Genomic DNA, 25,734 nt, shown 5'->3' with positions numbered 1-25,734 from the left:
TCAAAAGTTGAGAATTTGTTTGGAAGAATGAAAAGAAGAATTTTGGGATGTAAAAACACATTACATATACATCAAACTAGTAATGTATCAATTTGTAATCAGTAATGTATCACGACTTATATATCAATACCATAATGTCCTTTGTCATATATTTAGCAAAATGCCCACCTTTATCAACAACATAATTTTCAGAACAACAATCAATGACAAAACTAGCAACAATCAGGAGTTCAAAACAACAATAAATGGCAAAAATGGTGACAAACAAGCAACGCAAGAATAACAAATAGCCCCCAATCCCCAAGCGAAAAACGAAACCTTTGATTATCCCGGGTATATAAGTTCAACGCCAATATTTTGAACAACAACAATTTCATAACTTTTGTCGACAAGTTTGATTCAATAATTGAGAAAGAAGAATTTTGAGATCTAAAAACACATTACATATACATCAAACTAGTAATGTATTACGACTTATATATCAATACAAATTCAAAAATTTAAAACAGAGGGTATACATAGCAAATCCAAACAATTTGAATCAAAATTGAAAGGATCTTCGATGAACTTGAAGATTCAAAAGAAAATCATTTGTCCAACAACAATTCCATCACTTTTGTATCCTTCATAACTCACCTTGCTAACCCAAAATTCCGACAAAAGTTTTTGAATCAAATCTGAAAGATTTCTCACTGAACAGGGGGGAGCAATTTAAAATTTTGAATTTGAGAGTAAAAAGAAACGTAAGAGTAATTTATGGGATTTAATTAGATTTTCAGATTTTATTCCCTTTTAGCGCAACAGAAGGATTCTTCTTGTATTAGAATAAATGTATACGGATGGTGAATTAATGTATCCGGATGGTGACTTATGTATCCAGAAGGTACAAATTTAAGAGATTATTGTAATTAGAAAAAGAGTAGGGATATGATGTAATTTACTCTTGACACTATGTGATTTATGTAAGTTATACTAAATTAAACCTAGTTTTTATTTTTACCCTTATTAATTATTGTCAAATTTATGATTAAAATAACTAAATATTAATTAATCACTAATTCCAATACTAACTAATGAAGGGTAAAATTGGAAGAACATTCTAAAAGTAGTTTTGAAAACTGAACAATTAAATTAATTTGAAAAATAGAAAATGCCTCAAAAATTAACTTAATATGGAATGGAGGGAGTAACAGCCATAAAAACACCATTTTACTTGACTATGACATAACAAGTAGTCTCAAACTTCTGTAGAAGCATGAAACTTTTAATAAAAAGTTGAGAAAAATGTTGAAAACACCCATAAAATTAATGAGAATTTAGGGGTGTGTTGTTATATCAGATGAGATTTAAGTTCATTTAGTTAAGTAAATGAATATTTTAAAACGGTTAATAATTCAGAGATGAAACTAATAACTTGCCGTTTGAATATAAAAAAAAATTCACTTCTAATGAACTTTTCAAATATGCTTTTAGAACTACGGTAATTTGAATCTACCTCAAACATAAGGTACCATATTTTTGTCACCTTTTCCCACGTATGCGGGTCTCTCTTCTTGATGGTGACTAGAACAACATCCACAATAGTGTAGAGATATTCTTTTGGAATTCTCTTCAAAGTATATACTACTATTATGTATCTTAACTGAACCCCAACTACCCTTTTCTCTACTGCATTCACTCTTCTTCTTCTTGTCATTTCTGCTTCAGTTTCAACTATGGAAGAATCTCTGTTGCCCGGAGAGAGTAGCAGCAACAGTTGGGGTCGGATTCGGAATCGGAGGAGGGTTGGTTCCATGTTTGATCCCAGAGACGCTATTGCTCATGGATCTGCTTATCAAAAAGCTGCTGCTTTAGTTGATCTTGTATGACCCTTTTCTCAACTTTTCCTTTTTCTTACAAAATTTGGGGCAGGGGAGGGGAAATGGGGTTATAAGGAGTCGTCAACTAACTGAGCTACCAGGATTCCTGTTAAAGATTTTAAATTGGGTGTCCGAACAAAATTTCAACTTCAAATCAACCTGTTATGTCCAAATGGGCTTTATGATTCAATGTTATATTGAGTTTCATTTTTGACTTCCCTAAGATTGGTTTGTCTAGTTGTATCTCTTTTCTGACTTAATTGTGCAGTGAAATAAATTACTGTCCCTTTCTTTGTCAACGTTTCTCATGAAGTAGAGATTTTGATAGGTAGTTTGGAAGTTGTTTTGAGAAATAGTGGAATGGTGATATGGGTACTTTTAGTAGTTGGGTTGTTGAAAGATTGGATTTTTGATAATGGGGTTGTGTCTAGTAGTTGAATTCGAGAAAATAATGACACTATTATGAAAAAAGAAGGGAATTTTGGATGATCTGAGCTGAGATGAGGCACACTAGAGAAGAAAAAGAGAGAAGACATTGAGAAAGACATTTCTTCTTACTTTTGTAGCTTTGTTCTGTTTTAGCCACACTTCAATGCTTGCTGGTTATTGACTTTCACTTTTGACCTCCCTAAGACTTATCTGCTTGTCTTGATTCTTGAAGTATGCTGTGAAATTAATTATCCTTTTTTTTGTCAACGCTTTAATAAAGTAGAGATTTTAATAGGTAATACTTACGCAAATTGTAGAAGGATAGTGGAGTAGTAGTAATGTATGGGTACTGTAGTAGTGTTTGGGCTGTTGAAAGATTCGAATTTGGAAATCAGATGCTTAGAGTGGTAAAATGAGGGTAGTGTCTATTGGTCCAATTCAAAAATATATTGGTACACCATTCTAGAAAAAGAAGAAGGGAATTTTGGACAATCTGAGCTGAGATGAGGCACCACTAACAGGTGTCTGCAGCTCCAAGGAAATTAATTTAGCTGCCGGAAATATTAAAGAATCAATGAGTACTGTGAAAAATGTGGGATTGATCATTTCTCTATATTCCATGTGGTGAATACAGTGGGGGAGACAATAAGAAAAAAGAGAGAAAACATTGAGGAACTTAGTGACTTCTCACAAAAGTTCATGCTTCATGTTTTCAGACTGGACTTTTTTTTTATTTGGCTACATTTTTGGGAAAGAGAAGGTCTTTTTTATTTGGTCAAGAATTCCATGTCCAACATACTACATTGTGGCAGGTTTTATTGAGAAATCACCTTTCACAAGGAAATAATTCTTCTTTTGTAGGTCTTTTTGACTCTCAATACACAAAATCCTTTCTATTTTTCCAGTGAAAGAAGTTAAGGCAGACAGTCTGATATAACTTTTTTACTGAAGGGCGATAGCTGAATGTTCTATTATGTTTGCCTCCAAACAAATACTTTCTTGTCTCAATAGAATAGGTTTGGTTTGACCTACAGGGTTATTAGTAATAAAATGATTTAATCCACAATAGATTACACTATTTAGTTGTTTAGTAGAAAAGCCTTGAGAACAATGGTCTGAAACGTGAAATAGTTTTTTGGATGATAAATGCTGAAATTTCAATGTTTTCGTTTTAGTAATAGTTTGGTGAGATATTAATCCTGGAAGTTGCACTTGCAGGCTGAAGATGGTGTTGGTCTACCTGAGGAAATTCTTGAGGGAACGAGCTTTGAAAAGGCAGCACAGTTGTACTTCATGTTTACTCGTTTTGACTTCCTCTGGTCACTTAATTATCTTGCACTAATACTTATAAACTTCTTTGAGGTTTGTACAGTTACCTTGCTGTCTATTCCAGTTTCAGTCCTTTGTATTTTTCCTGCATGTTAGATTGACTCCATACTTCTTACTTGTTTGTTGAATTTAGAACTGGTAATTATAGTTTCACATATTTCCTGTTCATTTTGCTCAGAAACCATTGTGGTGCTCCAGGCATTTAGCTGAGTCATGCAATAATAGAGACTACTACTATCTAGGACAGCTGCCATTTTTGACTGGTGCTGAGTCCCTTATATATGAGGTAAGCTGTGTGTGGCTGGTTTGTTTGTTAAATATATGAGTCTTTAATAGAAGTATGTGAAGAAGCTAAACTTTTAAGCAGAACCATCGATGGTTCCGAATTTGGCCTAATTAACGGTGAATTTTATTGTTTTGTATATTGCAAGTTTGATTATTCTGAAGAGCCTTAGGCGATTGTTGCCTCCTAGTATTCAGAACTGATGCATGTGCTTTTGTATGGTAATTTAAATTTAATTCTATAGGAAGCAAGACAAATTGTATTAAAGACTGTTCCCAAGTTCTCAGTAAATGTTGGCAGAACATATTTTTTTGTTAAAATAATGAGATCAAAGAGAGGGGGAGAAGCTATTTTGATCAATTGTTCAACTCAAATCACAAGGGAATCTCTATAGATTGGTATAACTTTGCAGGATAGAAATTCTAGCTACACTCGTAATATTAGATTGTCAGAAGTAAAGGATGCCATGAAAAATATGAGGATTAGAAAAGTTGTCTGGTATAGATGGTATCCTTATAGAGGTTTGGAAGTGTCTTGGGGAGGTTGGAGGAGTTTGGCTGGTCAAGCTATTCAATGTTATACTAAGAAGTGGTAGGATATCCTATATCCAACAAGTTGAGAAAGGGTATCCTGATATCAATATATAGGAACATAAGATATATTTAAACTTGTGCGAACTATCAGGACATTGAACTTATGAACCACACAATAAATTTTTGGGAAAATGTGATAAGAGTGTCGAACTAGGGACACTACAAAAGTGACAAAGAACCATTATGGATTTATGCCTGGTAGATCTACAATGAAGGTCATATATTTGCTATTAAAGATTGATGGGAGTTTATCGCTCGAGGAAAGAAAAATCTATATATGGTGTTCATTGACCTAGAGAAAGAAAAGTTATTTGGTGGATGTTAGAAGAAAAAGGGAATTCATATTAAATATATAAATGACATAACGGATATGTATGAAGGAGCCACCATGTATGAGAACAGTATTAGGTGATACAAGAAGAGTTTGCTATAACCGTGACACTGAACACATAATTATTTACCCAGTTATGGATAAAGTTACACTATATTCAATGAGTTCAATGTATACTAATTTCAGAAAATTGACAAAACTAGCGAGGGCGTCAACCAAAAGCTTGAACTATGGAGATACACTTTACAGAGAAAGTTTTAGAATAAGAAAAGTAAGACTGAATATGTGCACTGCAAGTTTAGCAACATATAAGAGTGAAGCCGAGATGAGATTAGCCGGGATTGCAGTGCTTAAGTGCAAACAGTTCAGAAACCTAGGCTCAATATTCCATGAAATGGTATGATGGTTGAATATGTTACATATTGAATCAAATAGAGTGGTTGAAATAGAGAAGTGCTAACTATTTTTCTAGTAGGATACGTATCGAAGTAACAGACAAGTTCAATACGGCTATGAGACCAACAATGTTATATGGGAGTAATGAGCCTCTAAGTCCATCATAGCTACAAGATGAGTGTCACAGATATGCGGTTACTAACGTACGGTCATACACAATTAGACGAGATTAAAAATGATCACATTTAGCAGAAGGTGCAAGAATCATATATAGAAGATAAATCGAAAGAAAGGAATGGTAGACATTTTGAAGGCACTAGCAGTTCTATTGAGAAAATAAGGATGAATTGTCTTAGCTTGTTCTTTTTTTTTGGTGTAAACAGAATATGTGGGGGGAAGTAGGAGAGTTAGTATATTAAATTGGCAATGTATAATTGTATAGGGATCTGGGCAGGGGTTTAAGCACCTTTTCGATGCTAGTAAAGTATCCAACTTAGCACTTTTTTCCGGGGTGGCTAAGTTTTATTGAATAGAACTGTTACTTGTCTCAAAAAAAGAAGAAGATAAATCGAAAGAAGTTGCTTGAGATGTCTTGGTCATGTCCTGCGTCTACCTCCAAATGCATCTGTCTATATCTATGTAACCATACGGTAGTGAAGGTGTTTAAAGGAAATGTGGTAAACCTAGAATTACATGAAAGGAAATTGTCTTGAAAGACCAAAAATCTCTTGGAGTCCATGCAGACCTTGCGAAAAGTTTGGCACTGTAGAAGAGAATCTATTTATGCAATATCAATTAGTTGGGTTACTTTTTGTCATGTCAGGATGTTTACTTGAGGTCCAGTATTGCTGTGAGGTTTGTAGTCTTTGTCAAAATAATTTATGCCAGTAGAGAACTTCTTATACCAAATAAGCTTATTATTGTTAATTTCTATTGATTTTTGTTATTTTTGTTATTGTTATAGTTATAGTGAGACGGGCTTAATGGTGCGGCATGGATAGTGAGAATTTGTATAGACGACCTCAACTTGTTTTCGATTGAAACGTAGTTGCTGTTGTTGTGTAGGAAGCTTGAATGAGGAAAACAAAGACTTCTTGTTCATTCTTAAAACCATAGCTTCATTATTTTACACGAGAATTAGGGACAGTTCTTACTTTGCTCGTGAGGATTTCTTGTTCTTATTCTTTACTGGCTTTACTTGGTAGCATTAAAAGAGGAAAATTCTTTTGTCCAATATTGAATAATAGGGGACAAATCTGGATGCATAAACATTACTATCACATGTATGTAGTTAGCTAGGTAGCTTCAGAAGAGGAACTTCTCTAGTCATATGTTAGGCTGTAGGAGACTCGTGTGAAACGCACAAACATTAACCCCAGAGATTTCTACTTAGCTGGGTAGACTACCTTGGGCTTACTAACAGTTTAACTGTCTTCTGCAGGGTGTTACTCTTCTACTTCTTGTAATACACATTTTATTTCCAATATCATATGAAGGCTTCCATCTCTACTGGAGAAGTCTTCTCAACAGACTGAAGGTATTTGGTACCAGTCCTTTTGTGTTCTCTCATTATGAATGGTGATTTTTTTCTTTTAAAAAACATTACATTTCCATTCCTCCATTTAAAAGATAAATTGTTTTGTGACGATAATCTTACTCTGACGTTAGTGCGTTTCTATTGATGTTCTTGTCACTCTTCTCCCTAAAAGTAGAAGGTGAAATATCTTGGTTGTGCTATGTCAGATTCTGCAGTTGAAGAAAACAAAACATGGCAAGATGAATCATGCATACCAGGGAACCTATTTTTTTCAAAAAATTCTTACAACAGTTAGCTGTGGATGTCTGACAAAACAAGTCCTCAAAGAGAATCGATAGTGACTTAGCACCTTCTTTAGATACAGAAATAAAGAGTACCAACATATCATGAGGAAATGCATGAAATTGAGCCTGCAGTTGGTCTCTTCCTCCTCCTCTCCTTCCCCTTTTTCCTCATATTCTACGATCAATCTCAAACACCGGTAGAAGTAACTCTTTTAGCGCTAAATATTCTTGGAGGTTGGTTTGTGGAGTATATTACTATTTGGAAAAGAAAACAAAATTATTATGGTGGAAAAGATGGGGCCTTCTCTCCTCATTGGAAAGAGAATAAAAAGCATCTAATTAGTCAGCCAAGTGCAAATTGCTGGTGGCTCTTTGTATTACTGGAAATCTACCAAAAATAGCAATAACATATTGCACCAAATTGGTGTGGGTATTTTGCTTGACAACAACTATGGATCATTGTTAAGATGTTTAGATTCTTAGGTGTCTGAATGATGATGATCATATTCCATCATAGCATGACTTCTCATGCATTGCCTCCGGTGCACGTTCTACTGTGGTGTTCTTCCACATGGTGACAGAGATGAGGATTTTTAAGAGCAGCACAATCTCTAATACCTCATCCAACTCATCTTCTTTAGCATTTCCTATAGCTTTAGTTTTTGCTTTGGAAAACACATCCGTGGAGAGCCATTACTTATAGTAATTAACTTGTTCTGTGACCAGTGTTTTCAAAAACATTTTCGGGGCAAGTTCTAGGGCGAGTCTCGGGGTGGGGCGTACCAAAAGCGTTCCAGGGTGTAAATTAAAGACGTAGATTCATAAGGTGTAAGTCCTAAAATTTGAGGCATAAGCCCCAAGCATAAAAACGTAAGTCCTGGGTGTAAAAACGTACGCCCAGGAGTTTTTTTTTTTTTTTTTCAAACTTTTTTTGCTTTAAATCATATTTTTATTATTGGTGCAATGATATTTCTCAAATAGTAATTATAATATTTTTTTTCTTCATTATTGATTACTAATACTTATCTCAAATAAAAATCATAAATCATTGAAAGGTTTACTTTTGCTTATTTTATTTGTAATAAAACTATAAAATTGAATATACATGAGGACTACGACCCCTAAATCCATGGGACTTACGCCCCCCTGTACTGTATAAACGCCTCGCCTCACGCTCCCCCCCCCTCCTTCTAAAACACTGTCTGCGACTAAAGAAAGAAATGGAAAGGAACAGAAAATGGTGGAATTGCCCATTTCCTTTGGTTTGACAAAAACAAAGGGGAATGAAATTGGACAACGGAAGAAAGTTCTCATTTTGGATTCTCTTTTTCTCTCATGTTGGGAGGAAAGAAAATGTAGAGAGAATTTAGAGCATAGGTGATTAAAATATTTTGTTATAAAATATAATGAATTATGTATATTTTAATTAACAGAATCACTTTCTGTGTTTCCTCCTTGCACTTCGGTTGAATTCCTTTGTACACAGAAGGTAAGTGTCAACAAGAAGTTCTCTCTCTAATAAACCCACTAAGTTTGTGTAGAAGCCGCTCTTGTGGTTATGCTTAAACTGTTATCTGTTCAAAACTATCCTGCATAACTAGATTTTCATAATGATTTTTGAGGAATTTTTTTTTGGGAAGGTTCGTTGGAATTGGTGAATCCTAGGTTGCTTAAAACTTTCATAGGAACTGATAGTAAATTTTAGTTAATAACAATTTCATTCTTGTTTGTCTTGATATTTCAGGTTGTTTTGCTGTTAATCTTGATTGCGGATATTGTGGTCTACATTCTCTTTCTAGCAGACTTCTGTTATCTTCCATTCCGTATTGCATCCTATCTCCGTGTGGTGTTCTTTATTTTGAACATTAGGTATGCCATAGTAGAATCACTGCTCATTGATTTTCCAGTTCTAGTCACAACCTCATTATGGATGTTTATGTTTTAACTTTCTTTACCCAGACTTCTCCCTCCAAGTGGTGTCACAATTTTCTTTTCTAGTTGTCTTTTTCTCTTACTTGAAAATGTGAACTTATAATCCTTACTGGGAATATGATTTTTATACGCATTATATGTGAAAGAATGTAAAGAAGTGAGCTTTTTGGCTGTTGTTTCCCCAAATATCAAGTAAATAGCATTTTGTTCTACTGCTGTTAATCAATTATATTTTATATGCTTATATTCTTTCATTGTCCATAATGCTTTTGCACCCTCCCCCACCTCACCAAGGAAAGGTGGGCCTGATCTTTTGTGGTTCTGTGAAATTTCTGCCTTTTATCAACTTTTGAAATGAATGGAGTGTCTAGATATGATTTTAAATTCAATCACTCTGTCCTCTCTCTCTTTGATCATGTTGGCTCCTTTGACTTGTTGTATGAGCTTCAATTGTGTAGTATGTCTTGGACATGCACCTGATTTATAAAATTCGATTGTCTGCATAAGTTATTGTTAAAGAATGACAAAAGTCCCACATTGGTGGTTAATGAGATGGGTGGACTCCTTATAAGGCTGAGCAATCCTCCTCCCTTTGAGCTAGCTTGGGGTGTGAGTTAGGCCTAAGACCTAATTTAACATGGTATCAGAGCAGGGCCCATCTCACCCAATGTTGGGGTCCCCAAAATCAAAATTTCCCACGCACCCAATGCTAAGCATTGGGCGTGAGGTGGGGTGTTAAAGAATGACAAAAGTCTCACATTGGTGGTTAATGAGATGAATGGACTCCTTATAAGGCTTGGGCAATCCTCCTCCTTTTGAGCTAGCTTTTGGGGTGTGAGTTAGGCCTAAGACCTAATTTAACAGTTATAATAATCAAAACTATTCTTCTAAGCATGAATGGTTTATATGGACTCATTCATGCTGATGCATATTCATAGTCTTTTCCACTGTTTATCAATGTCATGTTAATAGTGCATATGATGTCAAGGACATCGATTGTATAGGAAAGACCACCCCCCCCTTTGAATTGATGTAAATTATAGAACACCAGTTAGCTAAGAACATGAATTTTCCTAACCCCTACATCTGGTGCTGCATATGTTGGTGATTGTACAGTGGAGGCACATGATGGTGGTTAATGATAATAATGGCTTTGCAGTGGAGTATAGTGGTCGAGGTGGTTGCTGTACGGTGGAGTCTGGTGATGGAAGGTTGTGAAGGTAGTCGGTGGTAGTTGTGTAGTGGTATCTGGCAATGGTGGTGATTGGTAGGGGGTAGTGGCAGGCTGCTGCTGCTGTAGTTGACTGTAATAAATAGAGTTAACATTTAATGATTTTAATACTATACAAGATTTGAATGTTTCCGACTTATGAAGAGCTAATAAGTTGTTATCAAAGGAAAAATACACATGCACAAACTTAATAGCTTGATCTGGCTAATAAGTTGTTATCAAAGGAAAAATACACATGCACAAACTTAATAGCTTGATCTGAATGATTCAGATCAAGCCTCCATTAAGTGCAAACAAATGATGCCTAAGCAGTGTAATCCACTAGATGTTCCTTCTCTTTTTCTCCCTTTTTAAGGTTCAGAAAGATGACATGTTGGGTCCACATCCTGCACTTTATTCTTCTTGATTGACTTGGTTTCTGAGCTGTTGTTGCTAATCTGATCTTAATTTCATACTTTTGACAATAGGGAATTACGAGATAGCTTCTTCATCCTTGCAGGAATGTTTCGGACCTACCTTAATGTTGTGGTTAGTTATCCTTGTCTTTGAGGGTTAATGGTTATTTTCATAGCATAGCTTTTCAGACACAATGTGCTAGATGATATGATAATCAAAAAATTTCGCACCTGAATATTATCATCTTACGTCCTTTCTCCAACTCATTGCTAACCCAAACCCTTCTCTTTTTGTCTATGTTCTTTTTCATCCTCTGCAGGCTTTAACTGCATTATTTCTTCTATTCTCGAGCTGGTTAGCATATGTCTTCTTTGAAGACACACAGCAGGGGAAAACAATGTTTACTTCATATGGCACTACGCTGTACCAAATGTTTGTTTTATTCACCACATCAAACAACCCAGATGTCTGGATTCCTGCATACAAGTGAGTGCCTTAGAAAATTGTCTTTAGATTCCTTTAAAATAATCGCTATAATATCGTTGAAGTTTACCTAGCAGTAGAAGCTTTGTGTGTAAAAAAAAAAAAGGATTGGTTTTTTCCATTAAAATCTCTGAATTTTGGTTATGTTTTTGGCAACAATTAAAGATAGGTGTCTCTCACCTTCATAACAAGAGCACCATCTGAATACATTTTGCTCTCGTCGTCAAGCTTACTTACTTAGTGTTTGCATTTATTTTCGTCTTGAAACCTGTAGTATGTATTTTTCCTTTCAGGGAATCACGGTGGTATTGCTTGTTTTTTGTTCTGTACGTGCTATTGGGCGTTTACTTTGTTACCAACTTAGTTCTTGCTGTTGTATATGATAGCTTCAAAAGTGAGGTAAGGTCTTCCATTGTTTTGCTTCGAGCTATTGGAAATCATTGCCATCATGTTATTGTTTGCCATAGCTCGTACTTTTCCTGTAGATTTTTCACTTTGCACGTATCTATTTATTTGTTTATTTATTCTCTTTTGGTGTAGCTTGTAAAACAAGTGGCTGAAAAAGATCGTCGGAAGCTAAGGACTTTGAAGAAAGCATTTAGCTTGATTGATGACAGCGTGAGTCGATACTTCATAACTGGTTCTCCAATTAAGTTTCTGTGGTTTACATGTATTTAATATCCTTCTCTTCCTTCCTTTTACCCATGAAAGAGAAGCTTCTATCCTTGTTCTTCCTTTTCCCAAAGAGTGGCAGTAATTGCAGTCAATAAAAATCTTCTCATTCTCAAATATCATGTAAGCATTCGGTATAGCATATGTAGTTGCCTGCCTTTCTGCTCCACAGATCAAATTTTGAGCAAATGTAATCTAGCACCAAAACGAAGAGGGATTATGTTTTCTTGATAAAGTAATAATTCTATTAATGTGATGTGAATTTTTCTTTTTCAGTATTAGAAGATAGATTATTTTGAGAACTAGAAAAAGGTAGTTGGTACAGTTCCACATGATTCCATTGGACAAACACCTTCTGGTACACTCATATGCAGAAACAGGTAGATCAACTGGCATAGGTGTTTAAAAGACATAATAGAGTTTGATACTTTCTTCCTTGCTTCTCTTTCATGAATGAAGACAATAGGCTTTTAAGTATCTGTGTGTCCTATTTCAAGTGAACTAGCCTGGTACCAGTGACCAATATATGGGTTAGCCTGGCCCGGTAAGAAAGAGTTGTTGTTTTCAAGTTTTAGTAGATTCGGTGTTATGACATTCAAATTTTATGTTTCAACTTTCATGTAATTGTAGATTAAACTCTTTCATATTTAAAGAAATATATGGTTTTCCTTTTCTTCAAATTTTGGTATCCGCATTAATAGTTTAAATTACTATTTACTATTAATAATTTTTACAGTAAAATATATTTAACACAACAAAGTGGGCCGGCCGGCTACGAGCCTGCCTGAAGTTGGACATGTAAATGGGTTGGGGACCCAATTTTGTACGGGCTCTACCTCTCTATAAAATAATTGGACCCATGCAGACCATTTTAAGTACTGGATTTGTTTGTCAATGGCCATTGTCCCATGGACCATTTAAAGCAGTAACTGGCCCAGCCTAGCCTGTGATCCATTTTAAGTGCTGGTCTGGCCTGTTTGAACATGAATAACTGTATGTAAGTATGCATAGGTAGTGAGAGAGAGAGAGAGAGAGCAACACAGGGTGAAGGCAGAAAGAACTAATGGAAAAGGATTAAATACTTTCATAGATTTCTGTTGTATTCAAGAATTTAATAAAGTATTTTGATTTATGAATTTCTTCCCCCTAACTTACTATCTAGAGATATAATGTCAAAAGATCCACCAAATTTGATCTTAAATATAAGATTCAAAATGGTTTTTGTGTGTCCTTAAATGTATTGGTTGACATTCCTTTTAAAGTTGTATTGTTTTGACATTGGCAGAACACTGGGGTCCTCGACAAGAAGCAATGTATCCTTCTGTTTGAGGAACTTAACAAATACAGGTAAAGTTCATTCTCCACATGACCTTCCAATGCATTTCTGACACATAAAGGTTCTGCAGCTATGCTCCAGTTGTTTTCACTAATTGTCTTCTTTTTGTGCTGTGGATCTTACTGCCTTCCTTGAAACTGAAATTGACCTAGCAGTCACAACTTGAACTGGATAAAGCTGTTTCACAAAATCCAGATCAACATGCTGTCTGTAAAGTTTTTTTTTTTTTTTTTTTTTTTGAAACTGGTAACATTTGTATTTAAGTCTACTTAGGTAGTACTGAAAAAACTATATTTACAAATAAGTAAAATGGAAGTAAAATCTACCCCAAAGCTGAACCAAAACCTATATGGACCCTAATACTTCAATGATTGACTCAGTCTCCTTGGAATCAGAGGTGAATCCAGTATTTCAAGAAAACGGGTGCAGCATTGCTTTAGAATTTCGTTTTATTTTTTTTGAAAAAATGAGTGGTATTAGTTACTAAAAAAATTTGAAGTGAATTGTGGCTGGCTGGGATTGAACTCAGGACCTTGGTGTTAAAATCTGGCTGTCAAACCAGTGAGCCATCCAGCAACTTTAAGAACGGGTTCAACAAGTGTTTATTTTATATGTTCTTTAATAATTATACAAGTAATATATCGAATTTAGTCGGAGCACCACGGGTTCGGGTGACCTAATTTTTACACATAAATTCGCCACTGCTTGGAATAGACATTTGTACACCAAAAACAGAACAACAAAATACACTTAAGCTTGACTTCCTGCAGGTTGTTGTTCCTATTCTCAAAACATCTATCATTTCTCTGTTGGTATTGACTTATGTTATATAATTAAAATTCTTTCTCTTCCTGTATTCAGATACTGCTCTGTTGGTATTGACTTATGTTATCTTCTCTTTGGATACATGAATATGTCCTGCACTTTTTCTTTCATGTATATCTATCAAGGTTCCACGTCGCAGTAGACACTGATACATTATCGATCATTAAATGTCTTCAGGACATTGCCAAAAATATCAGGAGATGATTTTGAGTCAATATTCAATGAGCTGGATGATACTGGTGACTTTAAGGTACTTATGAATCCTTTCTAGTTCTCTGATACACTGAGGTACTTTCATTCTCATTACTCTCCATTTTTCTTGATCTGTACAAATTTGAATTGTTCTGACGATTGAATTGTGATTTTAACAGTTTATGTTTTAATTATTTCCTTTGGAAAGTGTATATTTTATTTGGATAGTGATCATCACAATGATGCTCCCATTTGAACTTCTCATTGTTGCTAACAGTACTAGCAACTATAGTTCTTGTCTTACTGTTTTTCTTTAGCTTTGTTTTCATTTTACACTTTCTCTTGATGATCTTGACCACACAACAACAGGCAAGTAGATTTTATGCTTATAATGGAGTATACAGAAACGAGTAGGTTTGCCAAACATTTCTAGGAACATTGTTACATGGAAAACAGATTTCAACTTGTTTAACTTCTGTCGTTGATATTTATTTTCTTCAGTTTCGTACGTCAGTGTCTCAAACTTGAATTTACCTCTAAGTTATGAAAATTATGTGATAGATTAAACTACTATTTTGTATTTTCCATTTGCTTCTCAAAGTCAAAATTTTTGGTATATCCTATCAATACTTGGTGTATTATTGAAATCTGTGATGAAGTTGAATGACTTAGCACCAGAGCTTGATTTTAAACAATAAGCACATCTATCTTGTACCTTACCATTTCAAGTTTGTTAGATCTCTCGAGTCTAAAAACTTCAAGTTTCTCATATTTATTCATGGAACCAGATGGGTGTCTGAATTATAGGAATCTGACCCTTTTCATGAATGAAATCTTCTCAATCACTAAAAAATCCATCTTCATTTTTGTTTTCACTCATCTCATGAATGCCTCTGTTTCAAATGCAGATAAATTTGGAAGAATTTGCTGATCTGTGCACTGCAATCGGACTAAGATTTCAGAAGGAAGATTCAGTGAGTCCATTTACCCTTTCAATTGCACTTTGAAGGTTATACCAGAGAATCCTTCATGTTCTGTTTTCTATTGCAGCTGCCAATCTTCGAAGCATGTCCAAATTTCTATCATTCAGCAGCATCTGAGAAGTTGAGAGACTTCGTCCGTGGCGATATGTTTGAGTACATAATAGTGTCCGTTCTCCTTGTCAATCTTATTGCTGTTATTATTGAAACTACGGTATAAATCATACTCTGTACAATTTCTAATTCGATTTTGGATGCAAATAAATTAGATTTCTATGCTTAAGGTAGCCCCAATATATAGGTCTGTTAGTGGTTGTCTAATTTGAACTTATGAAGTGATACTAATTCCTTTCGGTATCTGATCTGTTAATTGTTGAAAAATCATGTCTAAAGTAAAATGATATGGAGAGTATACGTTATGATTAAATTAGCAACCACTGATCCCACAACCAAGTCATAACTAGCAACTACCCTAATGGTTAAAAACTGTGATCTTGAATCAAGCTTAGTGTGGCGTGACTGGCATCCTTCCCTTTGTTATAAGGATGAGTACCTCCTGACTCCATCCACCATGAGCTGAACATTGAACCTGAACAACCAAGGAACTTTTATCCTTTCTGCTTTGTTTTCTGTCTGGGGCTTTCGGTACTGTGTGGATGCAACATCAAGGAGGTGGGGTTGTTCTTCTATGTCTGATTAGAATAACATAGTGCCACCATACAATTTTCTGCCTAAGTACCTCAGAGAAACCTCCTCTTCCAAATCATTTATATTTGAAAGGACTGGCACATCTTACTGACCACCTGAGCTTTGAGGAAAGAATCAACATTCTCACCCAAAAATAAATAAATCAAGATCCTCATATGCTGTGATATTTCACTTATTTCTTACTTTCATGGATGTTAATGAGGAAATCTTTTGTTTGGATGGTGAATTTTGTGCTTTTATGTATAATAAAATACCTGAGATGAGGACTAACAACTGAAGAAATATCCCCCACTTTTCACATTATTTTTGCTTACATCTTTTCTAAGTTCAGTATGAACCTCACTGACTTGTTCTGTTGTTGGTGAATTCTAGCTCGATATACAGAACAACTCAGGTCAAACCTTTTGGCAGAAGGTGGAGTTCACATTTGGTAAGTCGCATGGCGAATTTCAGGGCTTGGCACCAATATTTCTAGAAATTTGATATGTGCTGTTTTATTCATCTGATTCTGGTTATAGGTTTGCCCCAATAGGTAGAAAGTTATCCAGATGGTTTTATGTTAGTGGTATCAGCTTTGGTTGCCGTTTGCATTAAGTGTATCAACCATACCTAGTGGATGGTTAATTAGTTTAAGATAGAGAAGATATAAATATATGGCTTCTGAATTTTGCATTTTTATTTGATATTTCAAATATTAAAACTTTTCCTTTGTCCTAGCAATTATCTCGGTTGATTTGCATTTCTTATTTAAGTTCTTGAAATTTGACTTTAATATTGTTAAATCAGTTCTTAACCATGCACCACCTTTTTTCTTGATTAAGTATAATTTTCTTGATGATGGGGAAGTTTTTGTATACAATAGGTACACCAAAAAATAGAGAATCTACAGAAACATATGGTTCTCTACTAGACACACGTAATATTCTATACAAATAGTAACCTCATGGTTTCGTAAAAAAGACATTAAAGTAGAAGGCTATTCCTCAGATGTAGAAACTCGTCTTCTTTCCCTTCAAAAGTTTTCCTATTCCTTTCCCTCCATACGATCTACATAAGTGCCTATAGAGCAAAATCCCATGTCTGATGTCTGCTCTTCTGTCGTCTAAAGACCCGACTGAATAAAGCATCCTTCACAATACTCAACTGATTCGTTGTACTGACGAGCTATCTATTTAGTTCTCACTACAGATGTGACGTTACCTATCAATGTAGTAAGAGATGATCCACGTCCTCCCCTGAGTTTTACGCTTGAAGCACCAACTAGTTGATAGGTACAAGAAAAACCTGAAGGTCCTAGTTTCAAATTCCCATTACAATACTTGAGATTTTTGTTCAACTCCTTCAAATGCTCTCATAGCTCTCTCCAAAGAACCCACATTATGGCTCATGGATGTTCACTAAGAGAGGAATTCAACTATCTCCAAATGTTACGTATGTGGTGAATAGGCAGAGACAATTAACCTTTCTTTTGTACATTGTAAATGGGCAGATCAGTTATGGAATTTTTTTATCAACCGAAGGAAAATTAGGTGGGTGATGCCCGGAGGCAGGAATTATTAAGGAGGTGTTAAAATGATATACCCTCTAACAATCAAACTAGAAAAAGGAGGGGTTAAATGGAAGATTGTCCCAGCATATATTTGGTGGTTTGTTTGGGCAGAAAGGAATCAGAGATGTTTTAAGGACAAGCAATGCAACATCCAGAAGCTCATTGTTAGGCCTATTTTTTATTTTTTTTGGTGTAAACAGGAAAAGTTAATTCAAACTGAAGATTGTTTTGGTGTTTTAGATAGTTTATAAGTAGCAAAGTAGATTGGATTTCTTGTTGTAATTAAGCCTTACTTTTGAGAGGGACTATACAGTTTTGTGTAGTATACCTGTTGATATTTATATAACTATTATCATTCTCAAAAAAAGGCTCATGGATGTTCCTTTTTTTTATCGTCTCACTTAAGATGCCTGAAAAGCGTTTAACCCAACTTAAAAATACCAAGTTAGATTAGCAACAATGATGCTCTTGTATTTGCAGTCTCTTGTTGCTTCTGAATCTCTTTAGATTCATGTAGCCAAAAGCAAGTTTTACGCTCTTTTGACCATCAAATAATCCTACTGATAACTAGCAAAGGTTAAGCCGTTCTCATCCTGCTTAGAGCTTGGGGAAAAAATGAAATTTCTCTTAAGGCATAAAGACACTAGGGGAAAGGGCAAGGGTATTGATATTAAAGGATTAGATACTTTGTGTTCTTATCCTTAGACTTGGCAGTAGTCCTCTACAGTCAATTTATATGTAATGACCTTGTATACTCTGAGTAATCAATATGAATATTTAAATTTCTTATCCTATCATTATGGTGGTGCCTCTTTTGACATCAAACATTGTTCTTCACAACTCTCATCTTAAAATTGTGGTGTTGTGCTTACTCTTTTGGTTGAGCATATTTGGAATTTTACCATTTTTATTTTGTTGCACAGGCTGGCTATATGTTATCGAGATGGCACTAAAAGTGTACACTTACGGTTTTGAGAACTATTGGAGGGATGGTCAAAATCAATTTGATTTTATCGTCACTTGGGTCATTGGTGGGTTTCAATAGTTTTAAAGCCTGAATTCTCTTGATTAAATTTTTTATCAAGTACTGTGTTGGCACTTGGATTGGCATTTCAAATTGCTTGGCTCATAATTGTATTTCAGATCTCTCTCTTTATATTCAATTTATAACATATGTAAGGCTGTATCTGAAAGTGTCATTTGAAATACGCTGTATTACCTCACCTTTGTTTGATAATGCTTGTAGATTTTTTTTAAGTCCCACGTTAATTTAGGGAATGGGCTGTGATTATGGTCGTGGACAATCCTCAATTCACGGGTTAGTTTTTGAGGGTTGAGTTAGGCCCAGGGTCCATTTTCTTCTCATGGTATCAAAGCCAGACCCATTGGTCCCTATTGTTGTGTTACGCAATTTTGGACCCCTTAACCCACCCTCCAGTTGAGTCCTGAGCATTTGGGGAGTGTTAAGTCCCACATTGGTTGAGGGAACGGGTTGTGGTTTTGGTCTTGGGTAATCCTCTCCGCATGAGTTCGTTTTTGCAGTTGAGTTAGGCCCAAAAGTCATATATTCAGAGATATTAACGGAAAGGATAGAGGTCAAGAAATTAGGAATCCTCTGAAGATACGTCCAATTCCATGATTTCACTTCATTTATTAGAAGTGGTTGTTTGTCCTTTGTCTAAAATATGGTGCACTACTGCCAATATTTTTTCTTGGTGTTTAATAGTAATTTTTTTTTTCTAATTATAATTTGAACCCAGTCAACAGTGCTACTGCTTGTCAAGTTCTTTGCATTAATTGACACTTCTCACTTTTCTGCACATAGTGAGATAGCTATTTTTTCTGCACTTACTGGATTTAACTGATTTAACGGATGAATTCAATTTTCACAGTTATTGGAGAAACAGCTACTTTTGTAACCCCTGATGATCTGACCTTTTTGTCCAATGGAGAATGGTAAAGGCCTCTGAATTATTTTGCTCTTGCAATTCTGCCAAATTGTCTGCTCTTGATTCTGGCATTTTTTGAGTACTTTAATTATTTTGCTGAATATATTACCATGTATAAGTAATAGACATTTTGGAGGCAAGAAAAAGATGCTTGTCTCCATGATTTGATTTCTGTTTTTCTTCCTCAATTGGATGGATTTATGATTATTTTTTTTCTATGTGCTGTGTTCTGACTTCTAGATGCTATTCTTGAAGTGAAGCGTTAATAAGATTTAGATGTTATAACTAGAAAATGATTAGAAAAATTCTTAATTATCCTTTTGTGGCTTGTATAACCTTTGCTTATAATGATGATGAACCTGGATTGACCATAATACAATTATCTGCTTTTTATGGTCTCCAAAAGGATGATAAGTGGTCAAGTTATCAAGTGAATATGTTTCTAAATTCATACAAGTCTAGATTCGTTGTACTTGAAAAAGGATATCACCTAGAATATTCCAAAAGATAATTTAGGATGGTCAATATATATTTATAAAATGTTGTCGTATTTATTAAATGTTGCTTGCCTTATTTTTAGAGTATATTTTTCACTTAGAATGCATCTGTAAGAGAATGAGGAACCCCTTATTGGGAGTATGGTTTCTTACTTAGAATGCGTCTGTAAGAGAATGAGAAACCCATTATTGGATGCTTAGAGTTTTCTCAGTGTCTTCTCTTTCTGATGCTTTACAATTTAGCGCTCCTGTCTTATGGATAGACTAAATGCTTCTGTCTCTGGTGCTTACAGGATTCGTTATCTTCTTATCGCAAGAATGTTACGATTAATGAGACTCTTGCTGCATGTAGAGCGATATCGTGCTTTTGTTGCCACATTTTTGACCCTCATACCAAGTCTGATGCCGTACTTGGGGACCATATTCTGCATCTTGTGCTTTTATTGCTCTCTTGGTTTACAGGTATATTTGACCTTTGTTGTTGCTATTTGCCTATTACCACTCCATTAAGATTTTATTCCTCTCGTCTGAACTCTGTTTTTAATCTTTGTGAAGTTCTCTTTGTCATTAAATTTATTTTTCTCTCCGTTAGATTGCCTTTGGTTGTAGGTCTTAGTCAATATGGCATCATACAAGAAACTGAAATAGCTTTTCCTCGTCATTTTCTTTATCGATGTTGAAGTGTTGTCTGTCTACTCTTTTCCTATCCTTTTTCTTCATTTTCACCCTTAGTTACTTTATTTAACTTGTGCAGATCTTTGGGGGGATTGTCAATTCTGGAAACCCCAATTTAGCCCAAACTGAGCTTTCTGATAATGAGTATCCTTTTGTCAATGGTGAAATTAGAGCATTCTACAGGACAATAAAGGACAAGGGGACAATCTTTTTGTCATTTCATGATAATCTTCTTGGGAGAAACAATTTTATCATTTAATATCAAGATCCATTTTTATTGTTGCGTATTCTTGTAGTGTTCCCACTTGGAAGTCAATCAACTTTGTTTTCTTGACAATCCAAGCTATTTGCTTTTTAACTTCAATGACTACCCAAGCGGCATGGTCACAGTTTTCAATATATTGGTGATGGGAAATTGGCAAGTGTGGATGCAGGTATCGTGATTTTAGGATTTCCTCAATTACCATTATATCTGCTTTGAAGAACTATCTTTTATATGTATGGTCATCTTTTATGATGCATATTCTTCATAGATCAGTCATGTATTTTTCTTACCTTTGAAGGAAAACTTAAATGAGCCCATAGGCCACCTTCAAAATAGGTTCGATGGATGATGACTTTGGTAACTGGAGCCTAGCCTAATCCTTAAGTGGCTGCACTATTTCTACTTTTGTTGTGTTTCCTCAGTTCTGTGATACATGTCTTTACAGAGTGTAAAATGAATTCCTTTGAGGAAAGATTCACCTAGAAAATTGAGATGAAATTGTGGTTTTATGAAATGAGAATCCTAGAGACGAAAAACTAACATCCATGTGCATTCACTTATAGAGAGAACATATTTGTAAGAGGTTTACAGTACTAACATCATTTGGATTAGGATTTTCTATGGCTCTAGAGTACTGGACAATAACAACAGCGTAATCCCACAAGTGGGGTCTGGGGAGGGTAGTGTGCATGCAGCCTTACCCCTATTTGTTGAAGGTAGAGAGGTTGTTTTGATAGACCCTTGGCTCAATTAAAGCCTGTCAAAATCAAGTATTTATAGCAACTATAGTAGTGAATAAGCCATGCTGGAAACAATTAAGAAGAGAACAAATAGCAATAATAAATAATACGATGAAGCAAAGGAAACAACAGGTAATACTAAAATCGAAGAATAAGATAGTAAGAGAGTAACAATTACAATACTGATAAGGGAACTAGACGCTCAACTATCTAATAACCTTCTACCCTAATCCTCAATCTCTATATCTTCTTGTCTTGGGTCATGTCCTCGGTAATCTACAGGTGTGTCATGTATTGTCTAATCACCTCTCCTCGAGACTTCTTCGTCTTACCTCTACCTCTCTTTATACCCAGTATAGCCAACCTCTTACACCTCCTCATTGGGACATTTGTGCATTTCTCTTCACATGCCCGAACCTCTCAACCTCACCTCCCTCATCTTGTCCATCATGGAGGTCACTCTCACCTTGTCCCCAATAGCTTCTGTCCTGATCCTATATGTCCCAGTATGCCTACACATCTATCTCAACATCCTCATTTCTACTATTCTCATCTTTTGGATATGCGATTTCTAGATCGGCCAACACTCTACCCCATACAACATGGACATCTATCTCAACATCCTCATTTCTACTATTCTCATCTTTTGGATGTGTGAGTTCTTGATCGGCCAACACTCTACCCCATACAACATGGGATGACCATCACTTTATAAAATTTACCTTTAAGGCTTGGTGGCACATTCTTATCACACAAGACACCCGATGCGAGTTTCCAACATTTGGGAAACTTGCATAAATATACAACATTAAAAAAATATTTACCATTTATAGCAATAACATTTTTTTCTCATTTGATCACTTTTAATACATTTATAATACAATTTTAATACATATTATAAAGAACAATTTATTATTTACATATAATACAAGTTTTATTGATGGATAATACATTTATCACATATTTTAATACACTTATAATACAATTTGTCAATTTCTTACCAAACAAGTATAATATATTATAAAAAAACAATTATAATACATATATATTGCATACCTAATTCACTTTTAATACATATTGCAACTTTAACATAGTTTTGCTAAAAATGGTAATAAATAAAAAGTATTGCTAAAATCAGTAATTATTTATTAAAAGGTATCATTCCAAGTAATTTTTCCATAGTTTTTTTTGAGTTTAATTAGGCCCAATATTCATTTTCTTAACCGTGCTCATTTCTTTAATGTTTTTGGTTGGATGCTCAAATATTTCAAAGCATGTATCTGACCCAATTTTTGGGCCCAAAAATTTATATTGTCCACGCATCAATTCCGGTCCTAGGCGTGCCGGAGACGGGGGTGTTAAGTATCCCATATTGGTTGCGAATGAGCTACTGCATCCCCTTCTTATAAAGTTTTGGGTAAATCCTCTCCTCATGAACTAGCCTTTTGGGTTGAATTAGACCCAATGTCTATTTTCTTAATCACACCCATTACTTTAAAATTTTAGGTTGGATGCTCGAATATTTTAGCATGTATCTGACCCTATTCTTGGTAGACCTTTACAGACACTTTCAAGTCTGCTTCATGAACTCTAAAATCAGGTTACGTCTGCGGGGAGATATTGTAGATATACAATATCCTGGACGACTATGTAATGGTTTTCAAAAGTTGTACACTAATCTAAGACTAATCAACAATTAGGATGATGCTCTGATTCTTTCATAATGTTTATATGCACAAGAACATATACTGGAGATATTACTGTTATTCAGGAACATTTCATCAGCTTTGAGATGGTAATTAATGTGTATGAGGTAATTAACAATTTTGAGAGAGGAGAGTATTTCTTTTTGTCTGCTTAATGAGTGTACACCAAACAGATAGAAGTCAAAGACACTTGGCTAATTTCTGATGTTTGAGTGGTTTGTGCCATGCAAATACTATTGATTATCCTTCTGTATGTGGTTTAAATATCAATGTTCTATCAATATCACAAATCTTGTTTCTTTTATTGTTTGTATTCTGTAAGTCATTTGTTTGGTTTCTCTTGGTGCTTTTTTGAGTGTTAACATGTACGTGCACAAACTGGACTTTCTTTACAAGTATAAATTATATATTTGAGGATTCAATGAATGTTGAGAACTTATTAACTTTGAGTAACATGTAGTAGGATCTTAGTTGTTACAAGTTGTTGCATCCTTCATGCATTCTGCTTTAATGTGCGAATGTAAAGAGTATCGAGATGATTAATGCCAATTTGACAGTTTCGACCTACCTGCTTTCCTAACATGGGTGGTCCGAATTGCTGATAATAATTGCCTAACATTTCAGAGCTACAAGGAACTAACGGGGACTGCCTGGACTTATGTCTACTTCGTCAGCTTCTATCTTATCTCAGTTTTGTGGCTGTTAAATTTGGTAAGTATCCATGTCTACTCTTTGCAAAATCTGGGCTCTAGAAGTGGAAGGGATTTAGTTCCTTTAGAGTATGTTACATCTGAGAAGATATCATTTAAATATGTTTACACTTTACCGAGCCATGTCAGACATCTCAACTAAGCAATTTAGAGTTGATCTACCCCTCATTTTTTAAAAAGTTGCCCAGAAATACCCTTTTCGTCTAACAGTAGTGAAAAATAGTTTTAAATATTTTTATTTAAAAATAATAATAATAATAATAATAATCCGTGTAGGGGTATATTTTAGAAACTTTAAATTACAGAAGTTGTAATACTGCATCTTTTTAATTGATCTTATCATTATTTTTCTTTTGTGTTCGGACACCTTCTTCTTTCCTATGTGTTTATACTCTGTATGCCAGTGCTGAAACGAAAAACAAACACTTCAACAATAAATGATAATTGATAACCGAATACTTAACCTTTGTTTGGACTCCTTTCAGATTGTAGCATTTGTCTTGGAAGCTTTTCAAGCAGAAATGGATCTAGAGGCTGCAGCAAACTGTGTGGATGGTGATGACAAGGTTAGTTTATGAGCCTGCATCAGCTGGTTCTCATGAAGCGAATCTATTATTACTAGCGTATTCATTTGCAGACAGGAACATCTTGACAGACTCTAGCGAGTTGTTGGAGTTCTTCGTTTCATCATAGAAATGCTATTTATTATTTACACTCGTGAAGTTTAGAAAGAGAACGATTCCTTCATGATCTACCAGCCTTGGTCACTCTTCAAAAGAGAACAAACAGAATATTTTATTCAAATCATTGACAAAAATATCACTCCGAGTATATTTTGTTTCTTTTTGCCTACCGTAAACCCTGTTTCTTTACTCTTTCCTCACTTCCTCCTATTTTTAAATCCCTCGGCATTTAAATCTACATTTACTCTAACAGCACTTATCAGAACATACTAAATAGTATTCTAACCTTTTTCATCACTCTATAACCCTCAAAACAGTTCTAGACTTTTCGTCTTTTCTACTAGTCTACCCTCTGTTTGATCCTTTAGTCTTGAACCAAGTCGTCATTAAACGAACCAATTGGTACTAATCTTGGAGATGTACATCTCTTATTTCATTATGTAACATTGTTGTCTTTGTTAATAAGAAGTACTCATGTGAACCTGAATTCTTTTTGTGTAATTCAGGAATCAAGTGTGCGGAGACGTAATGTTGGGTAAGTGTGATTGATTGATGTTGAGATATGGGAAAACTTTCATTAACACGTATAAGATGTAAACTATTTTTCTGATTGGCAACTTCTTTCATTGCACAGCACTAAGACTCGGAGCCAGCGAGTAGATTTCCTCCTCCATCACATGTTGAGTTCTGAACTAACAGAATGCTCCCATGACAATCCATAAGTTTGCTCCTTTCTCCATGCTGGTAACTTCATCAACATTTCTGATTTGTAAATTTGATAGAAACGATTAATCTGTCGACTCTTTAACTGTTATTTTTTCCTTTAATCTCTCAGCTTTATGCAGTCCTGTGAGCATCAGAAGTTGAGTTATTTTGGTGGTGAAGCGAAATAGCAATGTACATTTCCAACTAATTATGTGTATGTATCGTGAATTTTCATGTGTTGTGTACGTAGTATAAATTCCATCGAGCCTACGACAACATTGTAGCTGTTCATGTAATTTATCAGCACCCTTCTTGTGGCACATATGGAAACCTCACACGCTGCTGTTTTACTCAGATATTGTACGATGATTTGCTTGTAGTTTTTTCACTAACATTCAAATGAAAACATGAGGAATGAATTTAAACATTTTTTCATTTACAGTTTATATCTTTCTTCTC

At 35.0% G+C, this 25,734-nt stretch overlaps 2 protein-coding genes across 2 annotated transcripts in view; one reads left to right on the top strand and one right to left on the bottom strand.

The window, feature by feature from the left end:
• The window catches only part of LOC125817608 (E3 ubiquitin-protein ligase RMA1H1), a 98,980-nt gene extending 92,513 nt beyond the window's left edge, over positions 1-6,467 (bottom strand). The window contains exon 1 of the mRNA XM_049497157.1: positions 6,458-6,467. The gene's annotated coding sequence lies outside the window, so the exon portion shown is untranslated. The remainder of the gene's footprint in view (positions 1-6,457) is intronic.
• On the top strand, positions 1,615-25,697 carry LOC125817610 (two pore calcium channel protein 1B). The gene is made up of 24 exons (XM_049497160.1): positions 1,615-1,862; positions 3,507-3,650; positions 3,796-3,903; positions 6,662-6,757; positions 8,786-8,910; positions 10,672-10,732; positions 10,920-11,086; positions 11,377-11,482; positions 11,624-11,701; positions 13,041-13,102; positions 14,094-14,166; positions 15,017-15,082; positions 15,159-15,302; positions 16,169-16,226; positions 18,269-18,376; positions 19,238-19,301; positions 20,085-20,253; positions 20,546-20,610; positions 20,810-20,900; positions 23,802-23,888; positions 24,373-24,453; positions 25,077-25,105; positions 25,205-25,314; positions 25,406-25,697. Exons 1-23 carry the CDS (start codon positions 1,716-1,718, stop codon positions 25,290-25,292), a joined length of 2,217 nt encoding a protein of 738 aa, XP_049353117.1. The 5' UTR covers positions 1,615-1,715; the 3' UTR covers positions 25,293-25,314; positions 25,406-25,697.
• The last annotated feature ends 37 nt before the right edge of the window (positions 25,698-25,734 follow it).

Source organism: Solanum verrucosum, unplaced genomic scaffold (genome assembly GCF_900185275.1).
Source record: "Solanum verrucosum unplaced genomic scaffold, falcon-dt-bn FXZP01000280.1, whole genome shotgun sequence".
Classification (NCBI taxonomy): Eukaryota; Viridiplantae; Streptophyta; class Magnoliopsida; order Solanales; family Solanaceae; genus Solanum; species Solanum verrucosum.
The sequence above is the reverse complement of the archived record's forward strand: the minus strand, read 5'-3'. Positions and strand labels throughout refer to the sequence as shown.

What these genes read in the sequence shown, in the direction of transcription:
- LOC125817610 (XM_049497160.1), top strand. Translation starts at nt 1,716, where the DNA reads ATGGAAGAATCTCTGTTGCCCGGAGAGAGTAGCAGCAACAGTTGGGGT. An exon ending in CTGTTATTATTGAAACTACG is followed by an intron (nt 15,303 to 16,168) that starts GTATAAATCATA and finishes GGTGAATTCTAG; the next exon opens with CTCGATATACAGAACAACTC. An exon ending in ACTGAGCTTTCTGATAATGA is followed by an intron (nt 20,611 to 20,809) that starts GTATCCTTTTGT and finishes TGACAATCCAAG; the next exon opens with CTATTTGCTTTTTAACTTCA.